Raw genomic sequence first — 27,296 nt, 5'->3', positions numbered from 1 at the left:
GGTCTGCCTGCACTGCCTCATTCCTGATGAATGCAGTCACCTTCAAAAAAAAAAAAAAAAAAAGGAAAAAGGAAAAAAAAAACACCTTTAAAGTAGATTTTTGCATTCGCGCACCTCCACACTATAGGACAAGGGGGAATGGCTTTAAACTAGAAGAGGGGAGATTTAGGTTAAATGTTGGGGGAAATGCTCTACTCAGAGTGCAGTGAGGCAGTGGCACAGCTGCTCAGAGAGCTGTGGTGCCCCATCCCCGGAGTTTCAAGGCCAGTTTGGAGGGGGCCCTGGGCAGCCTGAGCTGGTGGGTAGCAGCCCTGCCTACGGCATGGGGTGGGGCTGGGTGGGCTTTGAGGACCTCTAAACCTAACCTAGGCCATTCTATGATTCCCAGCAAGCTACAGCAACAGCTCAGGCCTGGATCTCCACAGGCACATTGGTCAGGACCAGCCAGCACACCATGCTGTGGGACCACCACCCCCGCCCCCCAGTGGTCAGAGCCACAGGCAGGCAAGCCTGGGAGGGGGCCAGGATGAAGGGGACAGCCACGTCCCCGGTGAACCAGAGAAGCGTGTGGGGCCGGCACGGGGCAACGCAGCTGCTCCACCTGTTGGGGCGGGCTCGGGCAGGCCAGGTGAGGCGGTGCCGGCCCTGCCTTTCCGTCCTTCCACAGCCTCCCGGCACTGCGGGTGCCGGCAGCATGGCAGACTCCCAGGTGGTCCTGCTGGACGAGTCGCACATCAACGAGAAGGTGACAGAGGCTCAGGCCTGCTTTTACTATAGCGAGGAGCAGCGCCGGGCCCTGGAGGCACTGGTGACCCGAGGCGAGGCAGCCCATAAGGAGACCCTGCGGAAGGAGCATCTCCGGGACTTCCTCTCCAGCCAGGAGCTGCAGGCCCTGCGGGGCAGCTGGCGGACCTACGATGACCCCCGGGAGAGCAGCAAGGTGGTGCGGGGCCCCGGAGGCGAGGCCATCTCGTTGGCCTATTGGCCTGAGCGCTCGGACACGGAGGTACCGCCGCTGGACTTGGGCTGGACTGACAAAACCTTCTACCGGGGCATCAGCCGGGTGGCCCTCTTCACACACCCTCGCAAGGAGGAGAACGCGCCCCATCTGAAAGAAGTGGTGCGGGAGATGATCCAGCAGGCGCAGAAGGTAGGAAGCGGCCTCCGTACCTTCATGCCTGGGCCGTGTCCGTGTGTTGGGCACGGGGACGTGCAGGGTGGCAGGAGCCCACTACCACACCAGGCATTCTTCGCTCTCCTGGTGGCAACCAGGCTGGGTTTTTCATGTGGTTCATCACCCGTCATGCTGCAGTTTGCCAAAGCTGACATCTGGAATGGGCTCACCCCCAGCCCTGCATGGTTTGTTTTTTCCTGCCTCATCCCAGTGTACTGTCCAGAGGGCAGGCAGGTAGTGATGCTGCTCCAGCCAACCCTCCTGTACGTGCAGGTAACCCCAGTTAAACACAGGGCAGCCGGTTTGTTTTGGATTGTTTTCTTTTCTGTGTTCGCCGTCCAATACAGCCCTGACTGCAAGGCAGCCAGAGTCCAGACAATATGTGGCTGTTCCTCCTGTTTATTTTGGACGGGAAAGGACTGTTAGTGGTGACAGTGCACCTCTGGCAAGAAAACAAGCCAGCCATGACATTCTGAGAGCTTGCATGGAAGGGTGAGGGACAGTGACAAGTTTCTGGGTCTAGGTCTGGGTGAAATCTCCAGGAAAGACCGTCTGTGAAATTACCCCTTTCATAGCTGATATCTCCCCTCTGTAAAGGGGACAGCAGCATAAGCCACCTCATTCCTTCTCTTAGTTCTGCTGCTTTCTGTTTTTTCTGCTTTCTGATTCAGCACTCTTCCCCCGCCACTGCTCTCCAGGCGCACACTCGGCACGTACAGCCTTTGCAGAGGCTTGTTTAAAGCAAATCTGCTGGGAAACACTGAAAATTTTCCAGAGAGACATTTATCCAAAGGGAGTTCTCCACTCCCTGCTTGCAGCACTACATGCACACCCTGTCATCCTGTTCCACCACCGGTGCAATCAGTCACACAGAAGAACCAGTAGCTGTGAAACGCTTATGCTCTGACTTGCTGATGCTCTTGCTTGCATCCTCTTGCTTTGCTGCTGCAAATGCCTCTACAGACTGTGTGATAACTGGGAAATTTTGCTCTTTTCAGTACCCGTTCCTGGCACCTACAAGTAGTTCATTTCTTCGGAGATATTTTTCTCGGGCTGGATGAACTGTGCCCCTCCCAGCCCAAAGGTGGTTTCATGTTTAACAGCCATTTTAGTGTTTAATGGCCTTTTTCTTAGATAAGTGCCTATTGTATTCCATCAAGCTGGTGTTGGAGAATAAAATCTCCAGGTAGGAGCTTTTCATTCAACAGCTTACAGTGGGAGTTTTGTTTGTTTATTTTGGTATTTTGTTTTGTTTTTTGTTTTTTTTTTTGGGGGGGTTGGAGGGAGTGGCCCTAAAGAGATACTAGTAATATTTGGCACATGTCTGGGAGTGGCTTATCGTTAGTGTTTTACATACATCAATTAAGCTACCTTGCCACAATGATTTTGGCAAGTTAACACTTGTCAACTGTAAATATTCATGAAGAGCAAGGCATACCTATAGGTCCTATAGATATGTAGCGTTATTATCCATAGGACAGGGAGGAGTAGGGAAAAAAACCCACAACTCCTACATGGGGTAGGTGCTCATGTTCTGACTTGCTGTATTTGAGAATGCTCCTGAGTTATCTTGACAGATCATCTGCAGTGTCAGGGGTTTAGAAAGACTAAGGTCAATAGTATGGTTGCCCCTCTCACAGTTTGAGTCTTGAAAGAGCCATCTGCAAGACAGTTCATCAGCTTTTCCTATGGATTTAGTTTCCATATTTGTGGGTTTGGTCCATAATCTTCTGAAGAAGCCTGAACTGACCTAGAGCTGCCAAACCGGCAAGCAACTGTGCCTTCATATTGCAATGCCAGTACTAATAATTAATGGTATGTCCAGGGTGTGCTGCAATTTCTGCTGTCATTGGTCTCCTTGTGGATGGAGGAGATGGAAAGAAAATACATTCCTACTTCTTCCAGCTATTCTTCATCAATTCCCTATGCTGTTCTTTTTTCAAATGAATTTTATTTGGCGCTCTTGCTGCTGAGTAACAACATCCAGACCAGAGTGTGTGGAGGGTTAAGAAAGCACAGCGTGCCTCAGGTAATACCTGAAAACCTGTCATAATGTGTCTGCATGTGAAGTTGTTGAGGAGTAAACTGGCAGAATTTCTGTGTATATTTCAGAGGTAACATTCCTTACCTCTTGCTACATTAGGTAGAAAGTAAGAACCAAGGTGAGAGCTGAAATCCAGTTTTTCTATCTAACAGATGTTGTTGAAGGACTTAAAATAGCTTATGAAGTACCTCTGCCATAGTTCATCTGTATCAGGAGTGTACATGTTAATGATGGACATAAACACAATGTCAGCTCTTCTTTTTCTAACAAAGAACAGCATGTGTAAGCACTGCTGACAGAAGGAGCTTGACAGAGCAGAGCTGTTGGTTACTGTTGGCCATACAAATAGAGACTCAACAAAAACAGAGGACATGTGCGGTGTTATTAATTTCCCTTATCAATTTTGCTCAAGGACATTTTCAAAGATAAGAAGTGTCTGGTGAGAACTATCCCCCCTTCCACAGGGAGCTACTGCAACTGGAGCTGTACCTTTTCCAAACGTCAGCTGAAGAAAATTTTACTGTTAGGTGCAGTCTTCAGCTCCGTTCACACATTACATGCTATTTCCAGCATAGCTTGGCTTGTCGCTGTGACCCTGGCACCTGGGAAGCTAGAATTTAGGCAACTCTATTTACAGCCTGCCATCAGCAGGAGAGCTCTGACCTGCCAAGCTGATGGTTCGTAGGGATGGGGAGAACAGCAGTTTCCTTCATTCATAGCCTTCAGAATGCTGCAAAGAATAACTCCTTCAGGAAGAAAAGTGAATTGATTCTTCTAATGGCGTAAAAGACACAGAAAGGGAGAGGAAGACAAAACATGTGAGGTCAGCGTAAAAGTTGCCCACAGACGTCTTGCTTTTGTTGTTACTCATCCTATGAATGTTCAGGCTTGTCTGTCAACCTTTTGCTTTTTTGCTTTTATGTACAATCTGTGTCTGGAGAGAGGGATTATTTTCATACCAGAGAAAATGTACATGTGAAGAGAGTGAATGATCATTTTGCCTCCAAATCTTGAATGTGCACTCCAGCCTCTTCCTTACAATTATGAGATGTTTATGGTTGAGCTCCATAAGACGTTCCTCACTAAGCCAGCCCTGAGAGCAGAGTTCTTTTTGTCTGCTTTGTGCACCGTAGCTGTGGAGTCATGCTCTGATTCCTCTGCACATTCATTCTTCCATTACTCATCTCCTGAGAAGTGTTATGGCTGAGTTTTTTACTTTTCTTGTTCAGACTTAAACAGAGAGAAACACTGATCAAAGTGGATCCTGATGGAGGCAAAGATGGTTTCACAATACGGGGTTAAAAACGGGTATTTGGCTTTGGCATTCTTAAGGCTGCTGAAACAGCCACTTTCCCTTAAAAGGAGAACCCTCAAAAACAATTAGTTACAGCATTCTTTCTACAGTGCAGCAGGAGCCATGCCAGAAAATTACAAGGTTATTGGAAGTGCTTGGGCACATATATTCCCATAACTTTGTCTCAACTGTGTCCTCTTCCATATTCTGGTGTCAGTGCTCTCCTTTATTTTATACCATTGAAATGGGCTTTCCTTTCCATTCCTAATATTATATTTAATTGCTTGTCTATTGTCATCTTGTTTCTAGATTATTGCAGTGGTCATGGATGTATTTACAGACCGGGACATCTTCCGAGACATTGTTAATGCAGCATATAAGCGCTGGATCCCTGTCTATATAATCCTAGATGAGGATGGTGTGAAGCTCTTTCTGGAAATGTGCAGAGGCCTTGACCTCAGTGACTTGCAGATTCGGGTAAGATATTCAAGACTGAATCATTATTTTTTGTAGTTAAGTGGCCTTCCTGAGTTGTAATGAACTTTGTAACTCACTCGGAGAGCCAGATGCATCTCTTGCTCCCTGTGTGTCATATCACAGAACTTAAGCAGGGGATGGTGAAATGTGGAGGGATGAGAGAATGGCCTGTAGAAACAGAAGGAAAAGAGAAAGATTTGGATTATGTGCCTTTCGCCTGAAACAGAGGTCTGTGTAGTTTTTTGGCTCTTGTGACCTATGTATTCCTTTTAGGAAGAAATTTACTTGAGGAAATTCCTGTAGGTCTCCTATGTAAGTTCCAGATTTCTGGAGTAGTTATTTGATTTAATGGACTCCAAGCAAATAATAACAGTACGCATATAGATACTTTGTAAAATCAGGACTTTTACTATCTATCAGTGGTGATCTAGGACTGAACAAGATTATAGTCTTCCTTTGACTGAGAACATTTGGGACTGGGGAGTGCAGCTGCTCTACAGTTCTGTATTGGAGTATGCCTTCACATAGTACATGCACCACAGCAGGTAGTCAGCCTAGCTTGGCTGGCAGAAACAACTTCGGTAGGATCTCTTTCCATCACATACAAACTGAAATCCTTTGAATGTTTATAGCTGCTGTTGTGTTGCGTACTGTTTTAGTCACTGTCGCTACTGCAGACTTGTTCCAAATACTGGAAAAGTCACTAGATTGGAAACAATCTACGGGGTGCAAGACTCACCACTCTCATGATCCAACTTCTTTGTGGAGCAGTTAAAACATTTTTGTTTAAAAGTCCCATTTTGCCTGGAGGAAGGGCAGATCTTCCACAAACACTCAATAGTTAAAAACAAACAAACAAAAAACTCTAAAGATTAGAGGCTCATATTAACCATTCAAGCAGAGCCATCTTAAATGTGGGTGAAAATGGATTGCATATTTCTGAACAATGCTCCTATGAACTGCCACGCTGCTCTTAGTTTCTGGACTTCTTCATCAGAAAAGACATCCAGCTGAGCAGCTTTCTCATCTTTCTCCAAAACAGAGATGGAAGTTTCTTTCCTCTGGTGGGCTGGAAAAAAGACACAGACATTGTTATAATAGACCTGTTTCAAACTTCAGAGGTATTCTGTGGCCGGGGCTCAAGTCACTTTGGTAGAAAGTAGAGCAATAGTTCCATTTACTCAGGTACCTGTTTTCCTGTACTTTTATCACTGTGTCGTCATGTGTAAGAATGATGACTCCAGTACTGCATACTTTAAACCCTGGATAGAGTGCCACGGCATTTTAGAAAAACTTGCAGTTCTGTTGGAGAGACACTGCCTTTTCCATCTTTAAAAAAGTAGGCAGACTCTTCCTGCTTTTCTTCTTACCTCTTTCTCCATAGGTATCAACACACACTTCACACTCCAGAACCAATTATCACAAAGACAGGCTGCAGCACTGACTGGGTCCTGCAGCAGTCTTGTTGCATCACAATAGTCACCTCTTCCACAGAGACAGAGTTTGAACCGATGCCATCAAAGGCAGTAGAAAACTCTTAAGTTCCCTCTGTGCTTCTCTCCTTTCACAGAGGCACTTGCTGTGTTTTTCTTTTGACTCATGCTGAGCTGAGGAGTTCCACCGAGGAAGAACCTTTTAATGTCCTTCTTTAACCAAATTCTTCACTCTTCTCCAAATTCCTACCCACAGACTGTCATCCTTCAACTTTTTCCTGTTTTCCCAGCTATGTCATACTGTATCATAACTTCCCCTCATAGGTATATTATATTCCTATTCTAGCATAGCTAACGAGGCTTTAATTAATTTTGTTAAAGTCAGTGCAGTTTATTCTTTTTTGTGGTGCTTTGGAAAGACTGGGAAGAGTCTTCCTGTAAGGAAAAGCAGGTCACTTGTTTCTCAAGGAAGATGGCCACTTATCATCCCGCCCAAGTTCCTGTTTTCAATGTGACTGTAAGGGTCAAGAAGATGAGGAGCAGCTCACTGGTCATGCTTTCCTGCAAGGCTTTCTTGGATGTATCAGGGCTGCTGTTTGGATTAGAATCATCATACAGTTTGACACTTGGCTTTGGATAACCAAGGAGTCTCAAGCAAAGTGTAGTCTCTCCCTTGAGGACTTATCCCACCTCACTGAGCTAATGTGTCTGCAGTTGATTTGCATTTTTAGTTCTGGCTTTTCCACAGAAAGTTGCAGTAATGTGGGAGATAACTTTAAGGTTTAGTGTCAACTTCTCGTGTGAGAGAAAAAGAGATGACACATTACTATGGCTTGGCATTGCTGCAGCTTCAGGGTGCTTATTCTGTCTTCTGTCATCACCAGATGCTCAGACTGCTGTGATTCTTTTCCTTTTGTTTCCATTGGTCTCTTCATCCAACGCAGAGTGAACAGTTTACAGACCCACTACAGGGAGGCGTACTGTAAGCACTGGATTTTTCCCTTTTTCTCCATGTAGTGCTGGGCATTTTCACAAAATTCCTGGCTATTTTTTTTTTTTTTAAGATGGCAAGGTATCACAATCCTCCCACAGTCTCACAGCAGGGAAAATGGTGTAGGAAGACTGTATCTCATTCTGCAGAAGACTCTTCACTGACTTCACATTTGAAATGAGAAAATCTCATATTTTGCATGAAGGCCAGAGATCGTTAAAAATGCATTTAACTTCAATCATCTGTGCGTTCATCCTGAGTTGTTAATGTGAGCATGTCTTGTTTGTGTGAGTCATGTGGCTTCTTGAGCCTGCAGGACGTGGTTTGCTAGACTTTTTTGTTATGTTTGACATAAGGGTGTTCTTCTGAGATCAGAATGAACCAAAGTTCTCATAGATGTAAAATTCATAGCCCCACAAAAAGTCCTTTTCTTGTTGACCTGAGGGTGAGGGTTGTCACCAGTTTTCAGAAGTGTTTTCTTTCCCATGCTTCCGCTAATCAAGTCTTCAATGAGAGACACTTTCACTTAAAGACAGGGAGTTCACCTAGAGCTCTAAGGAGTGTACACGGGGAATGTGGTATCTGCAGGAAGTTCACTTTTGTATTAATTTTTACATTCATTTCCTTATTGTGCAAGGAATTCCTTTCCTCACTCTAGGTAGTCTTAAAAGTTTCTGCCTAAAACACCTTTTTGAATTTTGTTTCATTTTTTCATGTCTTACCTTCCAGATTTCCTCATCCAATTCTAACTCAATGGAGAAGCTGAATGAGATGTGATGCAGTGCTGTTTTATTTTAATTATCTGTTAGAAAATTCTACTAGACTGCTTGTGATCTTTCAAAAACAGGGGTTTACAGGTGTCTCTTTTTGGAAAGACAAAAAAAAAAGTCAGTGTAAGGGACTGTTGAACTATCATCATTCAACATCTATGGTCTGTTGCCTGTCCTTTATCTGATTTAAATCTTTCATGCCATTCATCCCAACGGAAACAAAGACTTCTGCTTCCTTTGCAACACTAATATCAGTTGTTAGAAGTTCTACGATCAAAGGGACAAACAGAATTCCCTGGTGAAAATTCTTGGCAACACCCACCTTTAGAGTCCATCTCATGTATCTCGTGTTACTCAACCCCATGCTTGTGGGCACTGCTGCTCAGGTCTGTCAGTGGTCAACTAATTGTCAGTAACAACATACTACTGACTTTCTCAGTTAAGTCTAATTTAACCTGCTGTGGATGCAGCACAGGCTTTAAAAGTGTGTCACAATAAAGCAAGAAAGACCGATTCCTTTGCTGTGTGTATTAGGCTGGAGTGTTAACAGTCCATATTAAGTTTCTGCCAGAGAGTTGTTAGTCACTGCTAGCAATGAGGAGTGGTGTAAGTCTGTGAAAAGGAAATGTGGAAACCTAACATACACTGCAGCCTACATGAGGCAGGATATAACCAAACTTAAGCAAGTTGCTGCAAGAATACAGGTTTGGAAAGGTTCTCTTCTACCTGGAAAGTAATTGGTCCTTTACCCAAAATATTTGTTGCTACAGTAACATTAATTCCCAAAAAAAAAGGCTGAAATCTCACCTCATTTATATTTATCTTTCCATTTCTGCTGTTGTGTAATTTTCAGGACATGAACCCAGGCTTGTTCCTTCTCTGTACAGCTTGATATAATAGTCTTCACGTGTTCTAAGATCCTTCAAAGTAGAAAACATTATACAAATATCCCATTAAGTGACTCAGTGTTCATATGACTTTGTGCCTGTTTTCTGCATTTCAGGATGCATGTACACACTCCTGTGCCTACTTTGTTCATGGAGGTTTATGTGTTCAGCTGTTCAGTTCTATGCTCTCTGTGCCTTTCTCCGTGTTATGCATAGCTCAGTTACTGCAGAAATTCAGATGTGCTTTCTCTCTTCCTAGAGAAGGTGATGTAACATACAAACGCAATAAAATCCACACTTGTTACATGCTAAGAAACACTGCTTACACAGGCTGATATTTCATGATTCAGACAGGAATGTGACATTTCAGAGCTGTCAGCTGATTTGAAGGACAGACGTCCTTACTGACACCTGCAGTGAAGATTCCATGATTTGGCAAATTCCAAATCCAGCTTTATTCAGCAGGGAAAAAAAGACAATTATTTTAAGCGACCAGCTAGTCATCTACAAATGTTATTCTAAATAACTGGAAAGGGCAGCCTTTCTCCTGTGCTCTACCCAACCTGCATTCAGCATCCCACACAAATGACTCACTGCTAGCTAGGCCTTGTGCAAATCACTTCATCTTTTTTGTCTCTCAGGTTCCTCATCTTTAAAACAGGGCGATAATACTGTCATTGGTGTTGGGAGGATTAATTAGCTAATGCCCACACAGGACTGCAGACAGATCAAGCAATAGATGAATGCAAAATAGTAGTATCATCAGTTACTGTTAGTCAGAATTTGTACTGCCACTGCTATATTTTACTGAATAGGAACAGATTCAAAAGGTAAGAGTTATACTCAGAAAACTGTTTTCTGAAAGAAATCCACATTCTTATAATCACTCATTCCTGCATGCTGGTTTCTACAGCCTATCAATATTTAAACTGTCAATTAGGTTCATAATAATAGTACTTAGCTCTTTGTGGGATCTGAGGCTGTGTGCTAGCGTTAGCCAAATCCTCATGATTCTTCTGTTCTCCAGACGGAGGAAGAATGAGGCAAAGGTGAATTGACTTTCACAGAACATAACAGGGCATACTGCCAGAACTGTGATTACACGTGAGGCTGTCTGACTCCTAACCCTGTATTTATTACTCCAGATCACAATACCTTTTAGCTTTTCATTGTTCAAGAATTCTTAGAGAAACAGATGGTAAGAAGAAAATGGTCTAAATTTGTATGTCAGAGTGACAAGATAATTTGCTCCAAACTTCACTGGCAGTGAGTGATTTTAAGCGTTGTTTTGTTTTCTTTTTTAATGTTAGGCAATGTATATATACAGCTATCTGGCACTTCATCCTCAAGCAGCCAGGACTCATAGAGTTCAGCACTGGTCTGAGCAGAATAACTCACAGTCTAACATGCAAATATGTTTTTATATTACGTGCATGCATAGATCTGTTGTAGAAAATCAGGTAACCTGAAATCAGGGTTTTTTTTCTGTGTCTGTAGTACTGCTTTGTGTTATTATATGTAGGTTTGATGGCTAAAGGGGTGTGAGACAGAAGGTTTGAGGAGAAATACCTTCTTCCAACTACTTCAGTACATCTCATAAGAAGTTTTGCCTTCCTTACCTGCAGAAATACTTCTTTGCTGATCTATTTGGGACATCAGCAGAGACACCCTACACCTTTTGCTCAGAATAAAATTCTGTGGTTTCCACTCTCCATTGATTGGAGATGAATGTAGGTAGACATTGTAACTGTTAGGTGTTCTTAGCAAAATGATAATGTCAGAGTTCCTTTGTTGTAAAAGGCAGGAAACTTCTGTGTGTGTTTTGAATAGTACAACTGTTTCCTCACCCCTTCTGTAATAATTAAATTGCCTAGGTCTATATATTGCCCAGTTTTATCAAACTGCATGTTGTTGGGATCAGAACAGAAGCCCAAAATAACCTAATTTAAGCCTCATACAATGCTTTCTGAGTCTTTTGAATTGCACAGGTGTTGCAAAATTCCTTGGTTTTGTGGCTCTGCCAACACTGTCTGGAAAAGAGCTCACTCGTGCTATGGAATAGGGATTGGGATTCAGAGAGTACAGATGTGACTCAGAGCTTCATTCTCCAGAATTGGGTTGGGCGTTCTGATCTGCAGCAAAGGACTAGAGATGGTGGATTATTTGATTTGGAAGCATTGTCTTGCCAGTGGTCTAAGATGAATAGCTGAAGATAGAAGACAGGATTACAAAGATGCTGACTTATTGGACAGGTTTATAAACTAATGCATAGGAGTGACTTGTACTAAAAGATAATAACAGAGTTTTCAACACTCTGATTTCCTTTCTGCAGCCCTTCAGATTTCTGTTGTCTAATGATGAGATGCAGTCCCAGAAATTATAAGATAATGTGAGTGACTTGTTAAGACATGGAGTTTGCAATTATCTGATTTTCTGCCCTACATATTGTGAAATTTTGTTCTTTCTCTTCCTGGTTAGAACATCCGCATCCGTTCTGTGACAGGAGTTGGGTTCTACATGCCAGCAGGGAAGATCAGAGGTACATTATCATCCCGATTCCTGATGGTGGATGGGGAAAAGGTGGCCACTGGATCATACAGGTGGGTTTCTCTTGCTTAAGGCAGACCTACAATTCTTCTTATGTAAAGAATGGCTTGTGAATTTTGTTCTCATGACATTCTGTTTCTTATCCTCTCTGTAATCTGTTTGGCATCTGTAGAAATTTAAGTGAGATAAGAGAGAAAGTAGCATAGAGAGCAAGCTGCTCCCAGGGCAGCAGAACGCGTCCCTGCCAGTGGACTGTTTCATTGTGCTAGAGACAGTGCCATGCTGCATTGGCCACTGTAGTTGCTTCCTTTCAGTGAGATTTCCAATCTGAAGACTCTTCCAGTTCTTTTTTGAAAAGGATTTGCTGTTCTGTAGAGTTTTCAGGTATTTTCTTCCAGATCTTGTCTGCTTGCCTAGTGAAGAACAATAATCCACAACTTCACCTATCTATCCTGACCCATACTGGCAAATAGCACAATGCTATGTTTCAGATACTCTTGGGTGGGCTGGGTCAAGTATGTACTCAAAAATCTTATGGTTCTGTTTCCTATTCTTAGCTTTACATGGAGTTCATCCCACATTGACAGAAACATTCTACTAGTCTTGACAGGACAGCATGTGGAAATGTTTGATAATGAGTTTCGTGAACTCTACACTATCTCAGAGGAAGTTAATTTGTGCAAGGAATTGGGTATTGCTAATCCAAACCTTCATGGAACTGGGAAACTAGGCTTTCATTCCTCCACTGTGGCTCGGAAGATCATTAATCCCAAGTATAGCTTAGTGGCAGGGGCAGCTCGTGGTGACATGATGCTCTGGGCTTCAAGACACAGGCAGGATGACCAGGAGAATATGGAAAGAGAAGAAACAAGTGAGTCTAAGAGAAGATTAAATCAGTTTCTGAATGACTTAATCACACTCAAGCAAGAACTCCCAGAGATTGAACCACCTCTGGAGAACTTCAACAAGCTGAATCGTAGCCCTCAGAAACTATTCTCCCGATTACACATGGACCTGAAAAATAAATCCAAGTCCAGAGAGTCCATTCGTGACGTGAAGAAAGAAGATGCACAGGCCAACTCAAAGCAAGGAAAGCGGTTTTCCAGTGGGCTTTTTAGTCGCAAGGCCAAACGATCTCCAGGTTCAAGCATTGAAGCAAATTCTTTTGCCAGTGAAGGACATTCAGGGGAAGACCTTGGGAATATGAAACTGGAATACGAGCGACTCAGCCTTGGCCATGCCAGTGTTCGGAGCGCTGAAGGCATCTCAGGTAAAACCTCTCCTTTCTGCATATTCTGCTTCTGTGGTTTTAGGGTGTCTCTGAGTTTGGTTGATTGGTGCAGATGTATTCAACATAGGCACCTGAGTAGATTCTGTTATTTCCTTTCGTCAAGAGTGTTTACTGTACCATGGTGGAGAAGGAAGGAAACAAGTTTCTGCTGAGGTGAGAGAGCAACAAGTGGAGAAAGTGGAAGTTTTTTAAACTTGCCCCTTTATCTCCCTATGAAGTGGGAAAAGAGGGTCATGAAAATAGAAGCTATGGAGAAGCACTAGATCTGAACCTTACCTTCTTTGCTAAGGAGTTGTTGATATACTCGCTGGGCTGGGCTCTTCTAGGTCTTCATTTGGTTGAAAACACAAATGACAACAATTTCTCCTAATTTATGTGTTGGTTGCTAACATCTCAACATTTCAGATGCTTTGTCGGTTTGAAATAAAACTAAGGACTACTCAACATGGTTGCCTTTCTCTCCCAGTGAGGTGTGCTGGATGTCAGTACATCTTGCACTAGTGGGAAAATGAACTAGTTTGGTGGGGAAAATTTCTTCCCAACTTGTCTAGCCATGCTGTGTTCTGATAAATTCAAAATGCAGGAGTAAAAACATACATTCCCTTAGGACCACCATGATGTGATGTGGAAAAATATTCTCTGGAGAGCAGAAAGAAAAGCAAGGTACTGGAAAGGTTCCAGGTTATGATTAAATTCTTAGAAGTATCCTGGCTAAATGAAGGACAGACTCAAAAATGCCAAATGAACACAAGAGAGGAGAACTATAAGAAGGCATAAGTGGTTTATTTGGGACTATAGAAGAGCCATTTTAGGATGTGTTTAGCATAATTTAGGGAGGCAAAAGTAAATCTTGGTCTTTACCCTCTCATCACATCACTTTATTTTCTGAGCTGCTCGTCCCTATTCCTCAGAACCAGGAAAAAGGAAATTTGTAGACCTATAGAGAGATGGTATTTCTTTTCAGAGGATTGGACCCGAGGACTTGCACTACCCTCTAGTGACAGAAGTGGAGAATTGTGCAAGCTCTGATTTGTCAGCACTTCGTAATATCAGACATTCCCTGAGTTTCCTGTTGTCAGCTGCTTTAAAGCAGTTCCCACTCCCACAGTATTACGGCAAAATTAGGCCCAGATTAAGTCAAGAAAGAGACTGATCTCTCTAGTTGGACACTGGAGCACTAAGCTCTTCTGGGCATTGGGCAGGTCATGGCGGCAGGGACGTCTCTACTCCTTTTAACATAGTGGATCTATGCCAGCTTGGTCTGGAACATTTCCATAAAGACAATATCATGCTATTATTCAGGTTTTATTGTCACTGCCACTTCCTAAGAGCTGGCACCTCTTACCATAAAGGAGAACACAAAACACTGAACTTGCAAGACTGAGGATGGTTCCAGACAAGCCAGTTTAAAAGTACAGGGAAGCAGCAGAAGTTCATTTCTTCAACCTTACTGCTGTGTTCTTCCTGACAAGTCTTTCCAAGAAGTCAGTGCAAATGTTTCCTGCTCTCCTTTATGCTAAATGAGGTTGCCTGCTCTGGTGACAGTGGGAGACTCCACAGCTTTTGAAGTATGGTGCAAGTAGGCTTAGGTCATCCCATTTGAAAGGCTGAAGGAAGACCACTGTTTGTGTGCTGCATCTGAACTAACTCACTGCTTGTGAAAGAAAGCTTCACTAGCCTAGTGGTTCCAGAGAGCACGTTGGTGAGGTGAGGCTGATGAGAAAGGAAAAACTGAGTTACCACAGAGGATCCTCCAGCTACTTGATCAGCAGCATGTGCTTCATTAGGATTTAATAAAAGCATCCAGAATGTGGATATGAAAGATTTCCAACTGAAAGATAAAAACAGGAGACCTTTTGTTCTGAGGAAACTATATGACCTGTAAAGTTTTAAAACTTTAAGTTGCCTTTGAGCAGACCTAGTCAAAACTGATGCTGCAATACCCTGAGTAACAGAAGGGAGGCAAGAAGTGGAAATGAAGGAGGGAGAAGATGCTTGATATGAAGTCGGGTTAGGATGCAATTATTCAGAACTTCACCATTTGAAACAGTTGCCCTTACCTTTTGTAACGATTAAACAGCACACTTAAGCCCTTTGGGCCTGCCTGTGCACACATCCTCCAAAGTCATCATTAATTCTGTAGTACCATAGAGACACATCACACCTTGCAAATGCACAGAAAGACCAGATCTACACCCCAAGTAGCTTGCAGAGATGAAAGTTGAAAGACATTATTCAAGTAGGGCAAAGGTCCAGTTCAGTCTTGTAAGAGCAAATGGTGTTGAAAAGAATACAAACTGGGATGGAATGAAACTGTATTTTGCAACAGCCTCTGAAAGTCTGACAGGGTATTTATGTGCTAGAAAATGATAACTACAAGTTAGAATGGGAGCCTGGAAAATACAAAGGCTGCAGAGAGTAATGTCCTGAATTACATGCTCAAATTAACTTCATGGGGTATTGTCCTACTACAGTGCATGGAGACTGTGTTTTGTCTTACAAGGTTTGCTTAAACCACACCATCAAATCAGCACAGTGCTTGGATTTCACTGTTGCCTGCTTCGGAGCACAACAACAGCAGCTCTGAACCTGACCAGAATGTTGTTAATTTTATGCTGCTGCTGGGCAGGCTGTGATCAGCAAAGACACTGACGTCTGTGTGCAGTTTCTGGGAAATACTGCAAGGGTTTGAAAGCTGCGTGCCGTTGGAAGGCAGTGGCTTTTTGTTTTGCTTTCTCCTCTGCAAGCAGCAGTCTAGGTGGGCAGAAATAGCTGTTTAGTTATCACCAGTGCTTGTCAGCCCAAGCAGGATCGTAGACTGGTGGTAACTGGACATTTTAGCTCCTGATGTTTGCTCTAACTGTAGCAGGATCTGTAGAAAAAGGCCAGAAGACAAGAGTAGGAAGAGTGATGAGAATAAAGGAGGTAGGTGCTGAAACTGAGCTGAGAGGGAGCACTGATGCTTCTGAAGGTAAACATGAAGGTCTTGTACATGATACAGATGGGGGGAAACGGGTGAGGAGATATGGTAAGATTAGTAGCAACATATAGAGTGGATCTAAGGGGTACAGCAGTTAGAATGAAATGCCATGAGGATTTGTGGGGAGGAGGCTGTAGCATATAGAACAACCACAAAAGGGAGAGGGCTGCACTGCAAATTGGTCAAATACCCAGAAGCAAAAGAGTGACACGGATGGCTGGACAACATGAACTTAGGGATCTGTTCCAACCGTATTGATTTCACGATTCTATGAAAATAATCCACTTGAAGCCCAGTTCAAGGGCAGTGCTTGGATTGAATTTTTCCTCATTTCAGCAAGTTTGAGACTTCTCAGTAACATGTCAGGCAGTTTTCCTGACCATTGGCTCCAACTGCACAAGAGTGTACTTATCTCTTTCTTCTGTAGAAACATGTAAGTGGGGTCTGCCCTTGTTCAGTGGCTGCAAGCCATGCAGCTGCCCCTCTCAGTACATACAGCCTTGAGATATATATGATGTACATTGTGTAAGCCTAGCTGAGCCCTGAGTACAGCAGAGCTCACTTACTTGCAAAAGCTTATGCAAACACACTTTAGTACAGTGCTTTAAAAAAGTTTGCTGGTCCATCCAGTTCAGCATCTGGCTGCAATAAAATGCAAGTATTAAAAGTACAGATATTTGGAGAAGAAGGAAATCTATAGAGTGAGCAATGGAATAAACCCTAAGAAGTATTTGGGCAGCATTATATGCTACTTAACTGAGGGGCCCTGAGTTGTCTGGATTTCTCTTGCAACGGAAATGGTGGAAATATCACCACTTTGAGGTGTTTAATGTTGAACATGGTGAAAGCTCTATTGAGAATTTGTGTTGGGATCTAATGGATGAGATGACCTGACCTTACTTTTTTGTTCTCATCCCTTACTGCTTGGAAACCCTTCCACTCAAGTCATGGCCAGACTGCTTTTCAGCACCATCTGGAATCTGAGAATTCCACTGACACTAGCCTGGGTACAGGCCAAAGCCTGGAAGTACTCCTCCAGTGGCTTTCTCCACAGTATACTCTGTATTTGCTATTATCTTAGTGTCTCTTCATTTCACAGAATGAGGAAATAAAACCTCAAGAGAATGCAGAGTGATGTAGGTCTAATACGAGTCTTATGATAAATAATAAGGATTAAAGTTTGAGTCCAAACTTTATCTGGATCTTATTTACTGAACATTAACTTTTTTTTTTTAATTTCTTCTCATTCCAGGTAACCTGGGTCCAAACTCCACTACAAGCGATAAAAGCAAACAATCTACCTGTGTGTTATCTTGATTGTCTGGGAAACTGAAGACTGAACAAGCTGGTTTAGTAATATGTTTATTGATTTGCCCTTACATAGTGGCCAGTCAAGCCACCATGTGGTCCTGGATGCAGCTGGCACCCCCAGTTAAATTGCATTTACTGGGTGAAGCATAGACTTTGGATGGTTGGTCCCTTAAAAGAGGGTTAACAATGAATGTATTAGTCCATATGTGTGTGTGCATACAGATTTTATACATAAAAACCACTGTGATGACTGGGTCTCAGAGCTTGCTCTGTGTCCAGATAAATGCAGGAGATTTTCTGACTTACTTGTGCTGCTACTTCAGTCTGTTTAGTTACAGACTCAGAATCACTGTGTTGCATTGTTTACTCTGCTGCATTGCAGAAATGTGTTGGTCTGACCGGCTGGAAAGCGAAGTCCAATCAGTGGCAAATTCTGGGTGAAACAGTGATGTTTACAGACAGCATACCAGTGCTTGGTCCTCAAGGAGTCTTCCTGTAGATTCCTGTTGTCACTTAATCCACACAGAAACTAGTGGTCAGGGGAGAAGGGTTTAGCTTGAAGAGGCCAATGGATTCATATCTAAACTGTTTTTTTTTTTCACGTTGTAAATACAGTAGTCAAACAAAGCGATTTGGCAATAATCTTTTAAAGAGAAGCACCAGACTATTAGGGGAGTGTTTAACCTGCAGCTGAGACTGGATCAGAGAACTGCCTTACATGGGAGAGCGGGCAGATCTGGGAGCAGTCACACAGCCTTCGATGGCTGCTATAAAACCCTGTTTGTTGCTAAGTGAGCGGTACTTTACCCTTCATGGAAACTGTATGATTAAGGAGCACATGTCTGAGGCCGAAAAGAAGCAAGGCAGACAGACAAGCTTTTCAAATACTCTTTTTTTTTTCTTTCTTTTTTTCTTTTTTTTCCTCAGGTTAACATTTCCAGGCTCTAAAAAAAAAAAAAAAGCCTAAATCATGGGCTTTGATCCATAAGAGACGCTGCATGCAATCAGACCAAAGGCCATCTAATCTGCTATCCTCTCTCTGAGGGCACCCAGTAGCAGGTGATCACAGAAGCATAAAAAATAAAGCTCAGGTACAAAAGTCTTTCTCTGACACTGTTCCAGCAGCCTATGGACTTTCTGAGCTTGCTGCTCCTTCTGGACCTGACCTTAACGAATGCACTTAGTACTTGTTTAAAAATCCTTTTATACATTTGGCCTCCACAGCATTCTGTGGCAATGGACCCTGAGTTCATTGTGAGGTATTAAAAAGAACAGTCTTCAGGAAGTTTTAATGGTTTACTTGATGATTTCATTGAGTGACATGAATTGTTCCATTGTCAGACCACTCCTATTCCTTGTTTCCTTGACACTTTTTACAGACTGGAATCATACATGTCCTCAGCCATCATGTTTCCAAGCTACAGGTTCATGGTATGTGAAGCTATTCGTTACAGGGGACCTCTCAGTCCCTCTAGTTCACTGGCTCTTTTCCAGTTTTGCCACTAACAAAGTGGATAAGCAGGTTGTTTTTGTTTCCTCAGTATGCAGATCGATGTTTCACTCTGCTTTCTTGCCATCTAAATTACGCACGCTGGTGTCATAAATAAGCCCTCTTGTGATAACTGAGAAAAAATAAATCCTAATCATAGTAGACACCTGAAAGGTAACACACCTGTTTGCCAGAAAACTATACAGACATCAGAAAACAATAGGTTTAGCTTTCTTTCTTTTTTTTTTTGTGACACTGTTGAGTTTATTTCAGTGCACAAGGACAACAAAGACAACCGCTGCACTACCAGCTCAGAACAAACTGCTCCAAAGGCTCTTCCAGGTGCTGGGGTGCATTGTTGGTTGTTACACTAAACCAGCTGCCTGTAGTTAATGATAAAATGTGATTGATGGATTGATGAACTGATTAATTAACTGCCTTTCCTAAAAGCAAATTTAACTTGAATGGCAGGCAGGTTTGTTTTACTCTGATTTTACCCTGTAGAATATCTTGAGACCCTAAAATACCAAAGGTATTATGTTCTCTGTTGGATACACCTTTGCTCAGTGGGTTAAATGCTTGTGACTCTATATAGTTATTCTATATAGCCTTCTGGGAACAGGCTGTAGTTTTACTGCCAGGTCTGTCAGCTCCTAGTATAAGCAGTGTTTTATAAAATTGTTCCTGGTAATGGAAGAGGTGTTGGAAATTACACCATCACTTGGACACAGAAGTAAGTTAATACATGAGATATCCTGTTGGCTGTGGGTATGCTGTTTATGTGCCAAAAGCTATTTGCTATATATGTGTACAACTGTCTAAAATGGCTTGATTTTGCCATGCTTCCGTTATTCTCCAAGTGATTAGGAGATTTTTTTTCCTCTTATGGTATTTATTTCACCCTGTAAGCAGAGATTCATGAGAAATTTATAAAGCCAATGTGGTTTCAGTTTTTCATTCTGATAGAAATATTGTCACCTGGTTCTTCCTTGATCTCCCAGACTTTTAAGATATTTATTAATTATTTTTTTTAAATTGTGCAATAGGCTAATTTACTAATTAGTGCTGTGTTGATGTATCTGGTCAGGTTTTCCAGGAAGTCCTTCATCTCTTCAGTTTTTTTTTGTCTTTGTTGCTTCATCTAGGGTGGAGTGCCTTAAATCACCTGAGAAGCTGATTTCACTTGCTATTTCTTCTATTCTGTGCTTGCTGATTAACATGCTTTACTTTCTTTTTTCCTATGGCAGATGTGAAAGCACTTTCTTTAGCCTTGTCAACTAACAGGATCTCCTTTCTAGTGAGAATGTCTCATCAATCTGTCTGTTTTGTTGCCACACCAGTTCCTAAAACGTAGGGTTTGCTCATTCGTTTTTAATTCTCTTCCCTATTTTTACTGTTTGAAAGTCATAGAAGTCTAATCTCATGCCTCGACTCCAGAGTCTAATAGAGTTCCTCAGGCTTATTACACATTGTTAATTAACTTAATTTAAGAGAGCAAACTTGACGTGAATCTGCTTCTTAAACTCAGTGTGACTCTTAAGGGATGCACGCAACCTTGCTGATTCAGAATGAATGTTTCAGGCTCTGGTGGAACTTGTTCTTTCCTGCAGACAAGATCAGCTGAACTTGGACATTTGGCTGCTTCTATGGCAACAGTTCTGAGTCCTGATGAGGTGACTGCATTTATTTTGCTAACTGTGGTTCCTCATAAGTACTGGGATCCTAAGGCTGTGACCTGTAAAACGAACCTCTGTTACTCTCCAGATAAAATGTTCTTGGTGGTGCTGAGGGCAGAGGGGTGTTAAGCCATGGTTATCAGTTCTGTTAGAAGTTTCCTAATGGAAGATGAAGGTATAGCAGTGCCTGTATCAGTCTTCAAATAGGATGTCATTTTGTCCTAGCTCAGGAAGGGAGACTGGAACTAACGTAACCAAGTCATTCATCTTTCAAGGCAGTGTGAAAGACGGAAGATGTTTGGTTGTTGCTATTGGAAAGAACAGGGTCAGCTCTCTTTGGAGTCTGTTTCCTGAGCCTGGACAATCCCAAGACGTTGTCATATCTCTGGATCTATTTCACTTTTGGTCATATCAGCCCAGGTTTGCTGATCTGTGTGGTGTACTATGGGACCTATACTGGCCAGTCTTAGTTTTGGAAAAAGAGTAATGAAACTGGGGCTTGCAGTTCACTGTTTCTGGTGTGAAATGGGGAGTGGTTCTGAAAGAGTGTCTTGGCTGAATGTATGCCTTCTAAGTTTCCTTTGGGATGCATTTGTATATTTAATGTACATGTGTCCAGTGAATTATGCCAAAGACCTTTCCTAAGTCAAACAAATAAACTCTTTGCTATGTCATGTTCAGGTAATTTGTCCATTGGTGTTGTTTTTAACTTCTCAACTGCACTCCCTAGATTGTTGGGATTTTCTTATTTATTTGTGATAAACCTTATACTCTGTGGATTAGAGTAGGTTTCTGCGTAACACACGAACATCTTTGGCCAATGCTGTGTTTGTTGCAGATGTGGGGAATTCAGCTGCCCACACAAGTACAGTGTCCTCTGGTTCTGACTACCTTAAGAGAGGCTCTAAATCATAGGAGCAGGCTGTAGCAGGTGTCCACTTCAGTTTCTCTTTAGTGTTATTTTTCATTACCTCTCTCTTTGCAGATGAACTACGCCTTGCTGCAGCTATAAATGCATATGACAAAGTGCCACCTCTGTTTCCCTTTCCATCTTTCCTATATAATTTGTACCCATCAGTGATGACATTTCACTTATGAAACAGTTACATTTCTGCTACATTTCAGGTTTACCTGGTACAGTACAATCCTTGACATTTAAGTAATTCCCCAGCTGGTTTCCCATGCTCCCTTTGTTTGTATACACAAAAGCCTCTTTTAAAATTCCTGACCACGTTTCAGAATAAATCCAGTCTCTATTTTACTTTTGGGCGTTATGGCACATGAAAATATATCTGCAGGAACCATAATCTTTGCCTTTCTTTCTGTGTTCAAAGTCCACATAGCAATTGCATCCTTACTGTTTAAGGGGAGTCTATCTAATCCAAGGTCATTTCACAGGGTATTAAATCACAAGCACCTCAGGGCTCCAGTATTAACAATACCATCACTTTGTGCCATTTCTTTTCCAATACTTATTTTAAGGAGGTTCTCCAAGGAAGTAAGATAAACGTACTTTAATATTACTGTTTATTATTTACTTTAATATTGCAATTTTTTTCTTATCTTTTGACACTTTCATTCACGTTCTTTCAGTATCAGGGAATCAGCCCAGGAATGTGTGACCTCTTTGTGTCACCTGAACTCTGTGTCCCCTGTCCTTAGGAGAAATTGGGGAAATTTGCAAATCTGGGGATCCTCATAAAGAAGAAAAGCTTACAAAAAGCACAAACAACTGTAAGAACCCTCTCAGAAGGTAAACCTATGGATATAGATGCTACTGTGGCAAGTAACAGGGATGACAGATGTTTATCTGAGTCTTGGCACAACACTTCTGATTTCTGCTTCAAGTCTGAACGTGCATACCTGGGGAGTGAGAAGAAAACCACGCCTTTATAGCATTTCAGCTTCTTAAGTCTCAGTAATAATGTGGGCAAATTTGCTGCGCTTTCCAACAAGACATGAAAGCAAGGAAGACTAGCTGAAAAGCATCTGCATAGGAACTTAGGGCAGTATTGCTGTTGTATCCTAAATCACAACGTGATCTGCCAATGTCAGAAGTTTTTGAGATGTCTCTAATGCTGTTCCCTCTACATTATCAGTCTGCCTAGCTGCGACACCAGCTCCTGCCTTTTGATCTGCCTTGTCAGGTTTTGTTTTCTATTTCTAAAATATTAAATATGTCACTTCGTAGGACTGTGAGCATGAAACAGCCCTTCTCTTGCTTTCTACCTGAGACAGGCAACTTCTAGATGATAGGGTGTGCTAAAAGCCAAGACTTCATGACAATGGATGTGTGAAATTGTTGCTTGTATTTTCCTGGTTATGTGTGAAATTTGTGCAGGAAAGCTGATGGACCAAAAAAACGAACTCAAACATTTGAATAATGAGAACTGTAGTCATTTCAGAGGGCCTGAAACACAGCATATAAAAATGAGAGCTGATTTTAATTCAAATGCCTATGGTACCATAGGCAAGCAACCGAGAGGTCAGGTCAAGGATACTTTCTAAGTATTGTCTATATTCAAGGGTCTTTTGCCTTTTTAATTTATTTAAAGAAAAAAAACATAAAAGCTTCTGCTGAATAGCAAACTTTTATTTCAGTAGTGCAAGTAAGAAAAGTATGCTGTGCCAGTAGGCTGTGCCCAGATCAGCATTTTGCTTGGGCTTGGGGGTGGTTTTGGCACATGCCCGCTGTGGGCTGAATGAACACCATGTTTCTTCAGCTTTTTGATTCACCAAACTGGCATGGCTGTTACAGAAAGGATACTGCTTTCTGCCATCTGACCAATACGCAGGATGGAGCACCAATAGCAAGGCTCTCTATCCTCTGTCCTGTGGCAGGCATAGTGCCTTTTTATTGTATCCAAAGCAGTACTCCCAAACCAGGGCCTGAAACATAAATTAAATGCACAAGAGAACATGAGGTGGCAAAGGAATAGGAATGTTTTGGCAAGGTATGCGTACATCTCTGTGATATAGCTGGTGGAATACATCAGTTTGAGCTTCCCTGAATTAACTACACAATAGTGTAGGATGGAGTACGGGGGGGAAAGCTAGCACATAAAAACACGTTACTTACTTTAGAGCTGGAAACATGAAAACAAAGGCTACGTGTTGCATGCCAACAGTGTGTGTGGGATAGGAATGTCAGTTGTCTTCTACTATGCAGAGTGACAGCAACCCAGGTCTGGCTTTTCTCACAGTTGGGATTGTGAAGAAAATAAATTGTACACCTGAGTATTTACATGGGCAGACCCTTGTGTCTGAGCTTTCCCCTAGGATGTAAGAAAACATGTAAGTGCTGCTGCTTGTTTATGAAGGACAGAATCATACTTGTATTATCTTGCATTGTGACCACGGTGCTTAAGAAATGCAGGAGCTATTTTACTGTTGTGCTCTAGCTTCTCTGAAACTTTAGTACTAGAAGAAGTAATAAGGCACTCCAACTTCTCTGAAGGGGATGCTTCCACAAAGAAAAATGATTAAAAGGAAAAGCTCTCTCTCTGAGAAATTACAATATATTTGGTGAAACTGAGCAAAATCCCAAGGCGCAGATGCTAGACAACCTTGAGAAAAGGGCATTTACTTCAAGTGTTTGAAAAGAAAAGCTATTTAAACTTTGAAAGAGCTATTGGTTTTATTGTTGCAATATTTATGATCCTCTCTTTATAGGTCATGCAACCATTTCCTTAGTTATCCTTAATCTCCTACCAGAAATTCTTTCCCTTGGCTGGCAGTCCCCTTGAGCGGAGCACTTGCACTACAGAAATGGAAAATAGCAAATATAAACCAAGTGGGATCATTTATAGCTGTCTTACTTAGTGCGTAACACATCTGCGGAAGGATAAGTTTCTCTGATTTAGCATGGCCATTAAGTGACATTCTGCTGCTTCTGAAAGGAGGAAAATGGCTCTGTTTAGTGTCCTGAGGTGTATCAGTGGTAATCATGGATGTTAGAAATGGAAAAGGCCACTAGGTCATCTGGGACATTGCCCTAGCGCAATGCAAGACAATTCACCAGTGTATCTTTCTAGGACTTTGTTATTCTACCACTTCTTTTAGATTCTCCCTCACAGCCTAATAAATCTCATAGGAAGGTAGTTAAAATAACTTCTTGGAGAGGTATGAAAGGTAGAAATCCTTGCAGGCATTGTGCTGAAATAAAGACCTGTCTTCTAGTTTATCCAAGCGTCTGCCGTTGCCCTTTCACAACGGAGACACTGTGATAGATTCACTTCCTTTGTTCCGTATTTATGACTGCAGCATTTCAGTAAATCAAAACTTTTCTGGAAGGGAAAGTTAGAGCAGTCTCCACTTGGTTTCTCACCAATGTCTAAACCACTTTTAAACATGTTAATTAATCTATAGAGCCGAAGTTATACTTCTGCAAATCTGGATTAATTTCACTGCACCCACTGGGGTTATGCTGGATGTGTGCTGGAGTTCTTGACAGCACGGTATGACCAACATCTTCCCTTTTGCATCCAAGGAGACAAACACACAAGAACAAAGACAGAGACAGACAAGCACAGGCGCCAGCCACAGATGCTGTACCCTGCAGCCAAAAGGAGGATGTTTTTTCAGGCAGGCTCCATCTTGTTTCAAGGTCTTCTATGTAAGTAGTTCTTGGTATAAGTAATTGGGAATTCACCCGTGCACAGCAGTGTTGCTAACGTGAGGAAGCCCTTGAAAACACTGTAGGGTCTTTGTATTCAATACTACTTCAAAAGTAATTGCTGCAGTAGAAGGATTCAGGAATTGGACTGTCTTGATAAACACAAACTTCTTGAACACAGACCTGGTCGGGAACATCTTGCTGAGTAGCTTTAATGTGTATGTTCATTGTGCTCTGGTTAGCCTGTGGAAGCAAGACTGTAAGGTAGAATTGCTGCCAGGGCTGGTTTAAGCTCTGCAAGGTTGTCAGTGACACGAAGCAAGCCAGCAGCAGCAATCAAGTGCAGTCCAAGCAGCAGAAACAGAGGAGAACTGAGCTGCTCAGGGCTCTTGAGAGGGAACATGCTATTGATAGCGAAGTCAGTGAATCCAGAACAGCAACCAATGAACATCTTGTGCTCTTCAGGGGAAAGAAAGGGAAACCCAACAAACTTGAGATTTTCTTCTAGCTGACTGGGATTAGTTTTAGTGCAGGATTAGAAGTAAAGTCCCGGGGTTTTTGCTTGCTTTTTCATGTGTGGGGGAAAACATGCTGTTTTGTGAATGGTTGTCAGTGCATGATGAAATCCTCTAGAATCCTCCTCCTCATTCCTTTGCCCAGTGGGCCAAATGCTTCATTATCCCCTGAGCAATTGAGTCTTCCTCCATTTCTGCTTGTGTGTGATTAATCAGTGGTTCTGAAGTGATCATCTGCTACCAAGAGGTCTTGTAATTGCTCCCAAGAGTCAGTCTGCAGGCTTTGCCCATGCAGCCCCACCAACAGCTCCCAGCAGCAGCTCAGCCACAGGGAAACTGCTGCAGACTTCCGTCAAGGGGGCAACACAAAGCTGTACTCGTGAACCTGGATTTAACTTTGCTGCCAACCATTGCAGAAGATGAACTGGGACAGTGAGTCACAGGGCTCACAAGCAGTCAGATTTGAGTATTAAAGAAGGAACAGCCTGGCCCACCCAGCTTTGCTGTTCTCTATTCCAGAGACTGCTGGAGGCCAAGTCATGGAAACGACTGCTGCTGATCCATTTCCCTGTGCAGCTCTTCCTGCTGCCACCATTGTCATCATCTCTCTGTTCTCTGTGCAGCTCACTCTTTGGGATCCTTGGTAGGGCCTCCCTGCAGCTGATGCAAGGGCAAGGAGGAGGACATGGCTGGTGAGATCCAGGAAAAGCTATGTGTGCTCACGTGCCCACCTATCTGTGCAGGAGAGATGAAATAAGCCTTCTGTCTGAAGGAGGCATGACTTTCCACACCAGCAAAGGAACTAGATGTTTCCACCCCCAGATTTTCTGCCGTTCAGTCTGCACTCTCTTGCCCCATTCTCCAGTTACACATCAGCAGACCAAATCAGCATAGCTACTTCACTTGCAATTCTGCTTTCAGTCCTTCTGACAGGTGTGGACAGTGGTGCACCTTTTCACTGACAACAGTCTTGCTTCTGCAGGCTAAGGCAAAATAATGGCAGCCATTCTTCTTGCTTTGATCTTGTTAATACTAAAGGACAGTGAAAGCCCTTTTGAATATGAGGAGAAACCTTAAATTAAAATAAAAAATTAAACAACATACCCAATTAATTAGAATCGCTGTGAAGCCTTGGAAAGCTGCCATCTTAAATTACTATACAGCTACAACTCCTGGCAAAAAATAGTAATAACTGGGGGGGGAAAGATCACATATACCAGCAATCCTAGTTGGGGTTTGAAACAGGCAAACAGGTGGGAGCTTTTCCAGCAATAGTGTTAGTCCTGCATGTGTGGTATTACCAGACATGCACAGCTTCCTTATTCCCTGCCTGCAAGGGCACATACATTCACAGTTCCTTAAGAACAGAGGAGATGGGAGGTTTGTGTCCCAGCCCTCTTTTTTTCTTGTAAGCCTGGTTATTCTATTGCAGTGGGGCTGGGTGACATTAAAAAGTACACAAATGAGCCCTGTATGTGGAAGCGTGACTGCCCTGGAAGCAATGGAAACTCCAGTGTACATCTAAACCTTGGAAAGTGGAAGGAGAGAGTGTCTTTAGCAGTTACCCAGCGTCTCAGTGTACATTTCTAATGTTGATGAAGGTGGAGCTGTGACAATAAAATACGGTAATTGCTTTCACATAACTATAGTTTTATTTAGGTTCAGCTAAAGATGACTTAAGACTGTTCTGTGCAAGCTCCTTCTGCTGCTGAGTATCATATCTCTGACCAAGTTGGTGGAATGAGGAAGGTTAAAAGGTAAATAAAATCTTGCCTGAAAAGCTGCACAACCTCTGGCCTCAG

General features: G+C 42.6%; 1 protein-coding gene across 1 annotated transcript; it reads left to right on the top strand.

Annotated features, from left to right (window-relative positions):
* Positions 1-673: 673 nt before the first annotated feature.
* On the top strand, positions 674-21,044 carry FAM83F (family with sequence similarity 83 member F). The gene is made up of 5 exons (XM_065742963.1): positions 674-1,150; positions 4,822-4,989; positions 11,549-11,670; positions 12,175-12,887; positions 17,141-21,044. Exons 1-5 carry the CDS (start codon positions 695-697, stop codon positions 17,203-17,205), a joined length of 1,524 nt encoding a protein of 507 aa, XP_065599035.1. The 5' UTR covers positions 674-694; the 3' UTR covers positions 17,206-21,044.
* Positions 21,045-27,296: the final 6,252 nt, after the last annotated feature.

This window comes from Cyrtonyx montezumae, unplaced genomic scaffold (assembly GCF_038088225.1).
Source record: "Cyrtonyx montezumae isolate F1298 unplaced genomic scaffold, pur_monq_1.0 scaffold_3, whole genome shotgun sequence".
NCBI classification, from domain to species: Eukaryota; Metazoa; Chordata; class Aves; order Galliformes; family Odontophoridae; genus Cyrtonyx; species Cyrtonyx montezumae.
The sequence above is the reverse complement of the archived record's forward strand: the minus strand, read 5'-3'. Positions and strand labels throughout refer to the sequence as shown.

What these genes read in the sequence shown, in the direction of transcription:
- FAM83F (XM_065742963.1), top strand. Translation starts at nt 695, where the DNA reads ATGGCAGACTCCCAGGTGGTCCTGCTGGACGAGTCGCACATCAACGAG. An exon ending in TCAGTGACTTGCAGATTCGG is followed by an intron (nt 4,990 to 11,548) that starts GTAAGATATTCA and finishes CTTCCTGGTTAG; the next exon opens with AACATCCGCATCCGTTCTGT. An exon ending in GAGCGCTGAAGGCATCTCAG is followed by an intron (nt 12,888 to 17,140) that starts GTAAAACCTCTC and finishes TTCTCATTCCAG; the next exon opens with GTAACCTGGGTCCAAACTCC.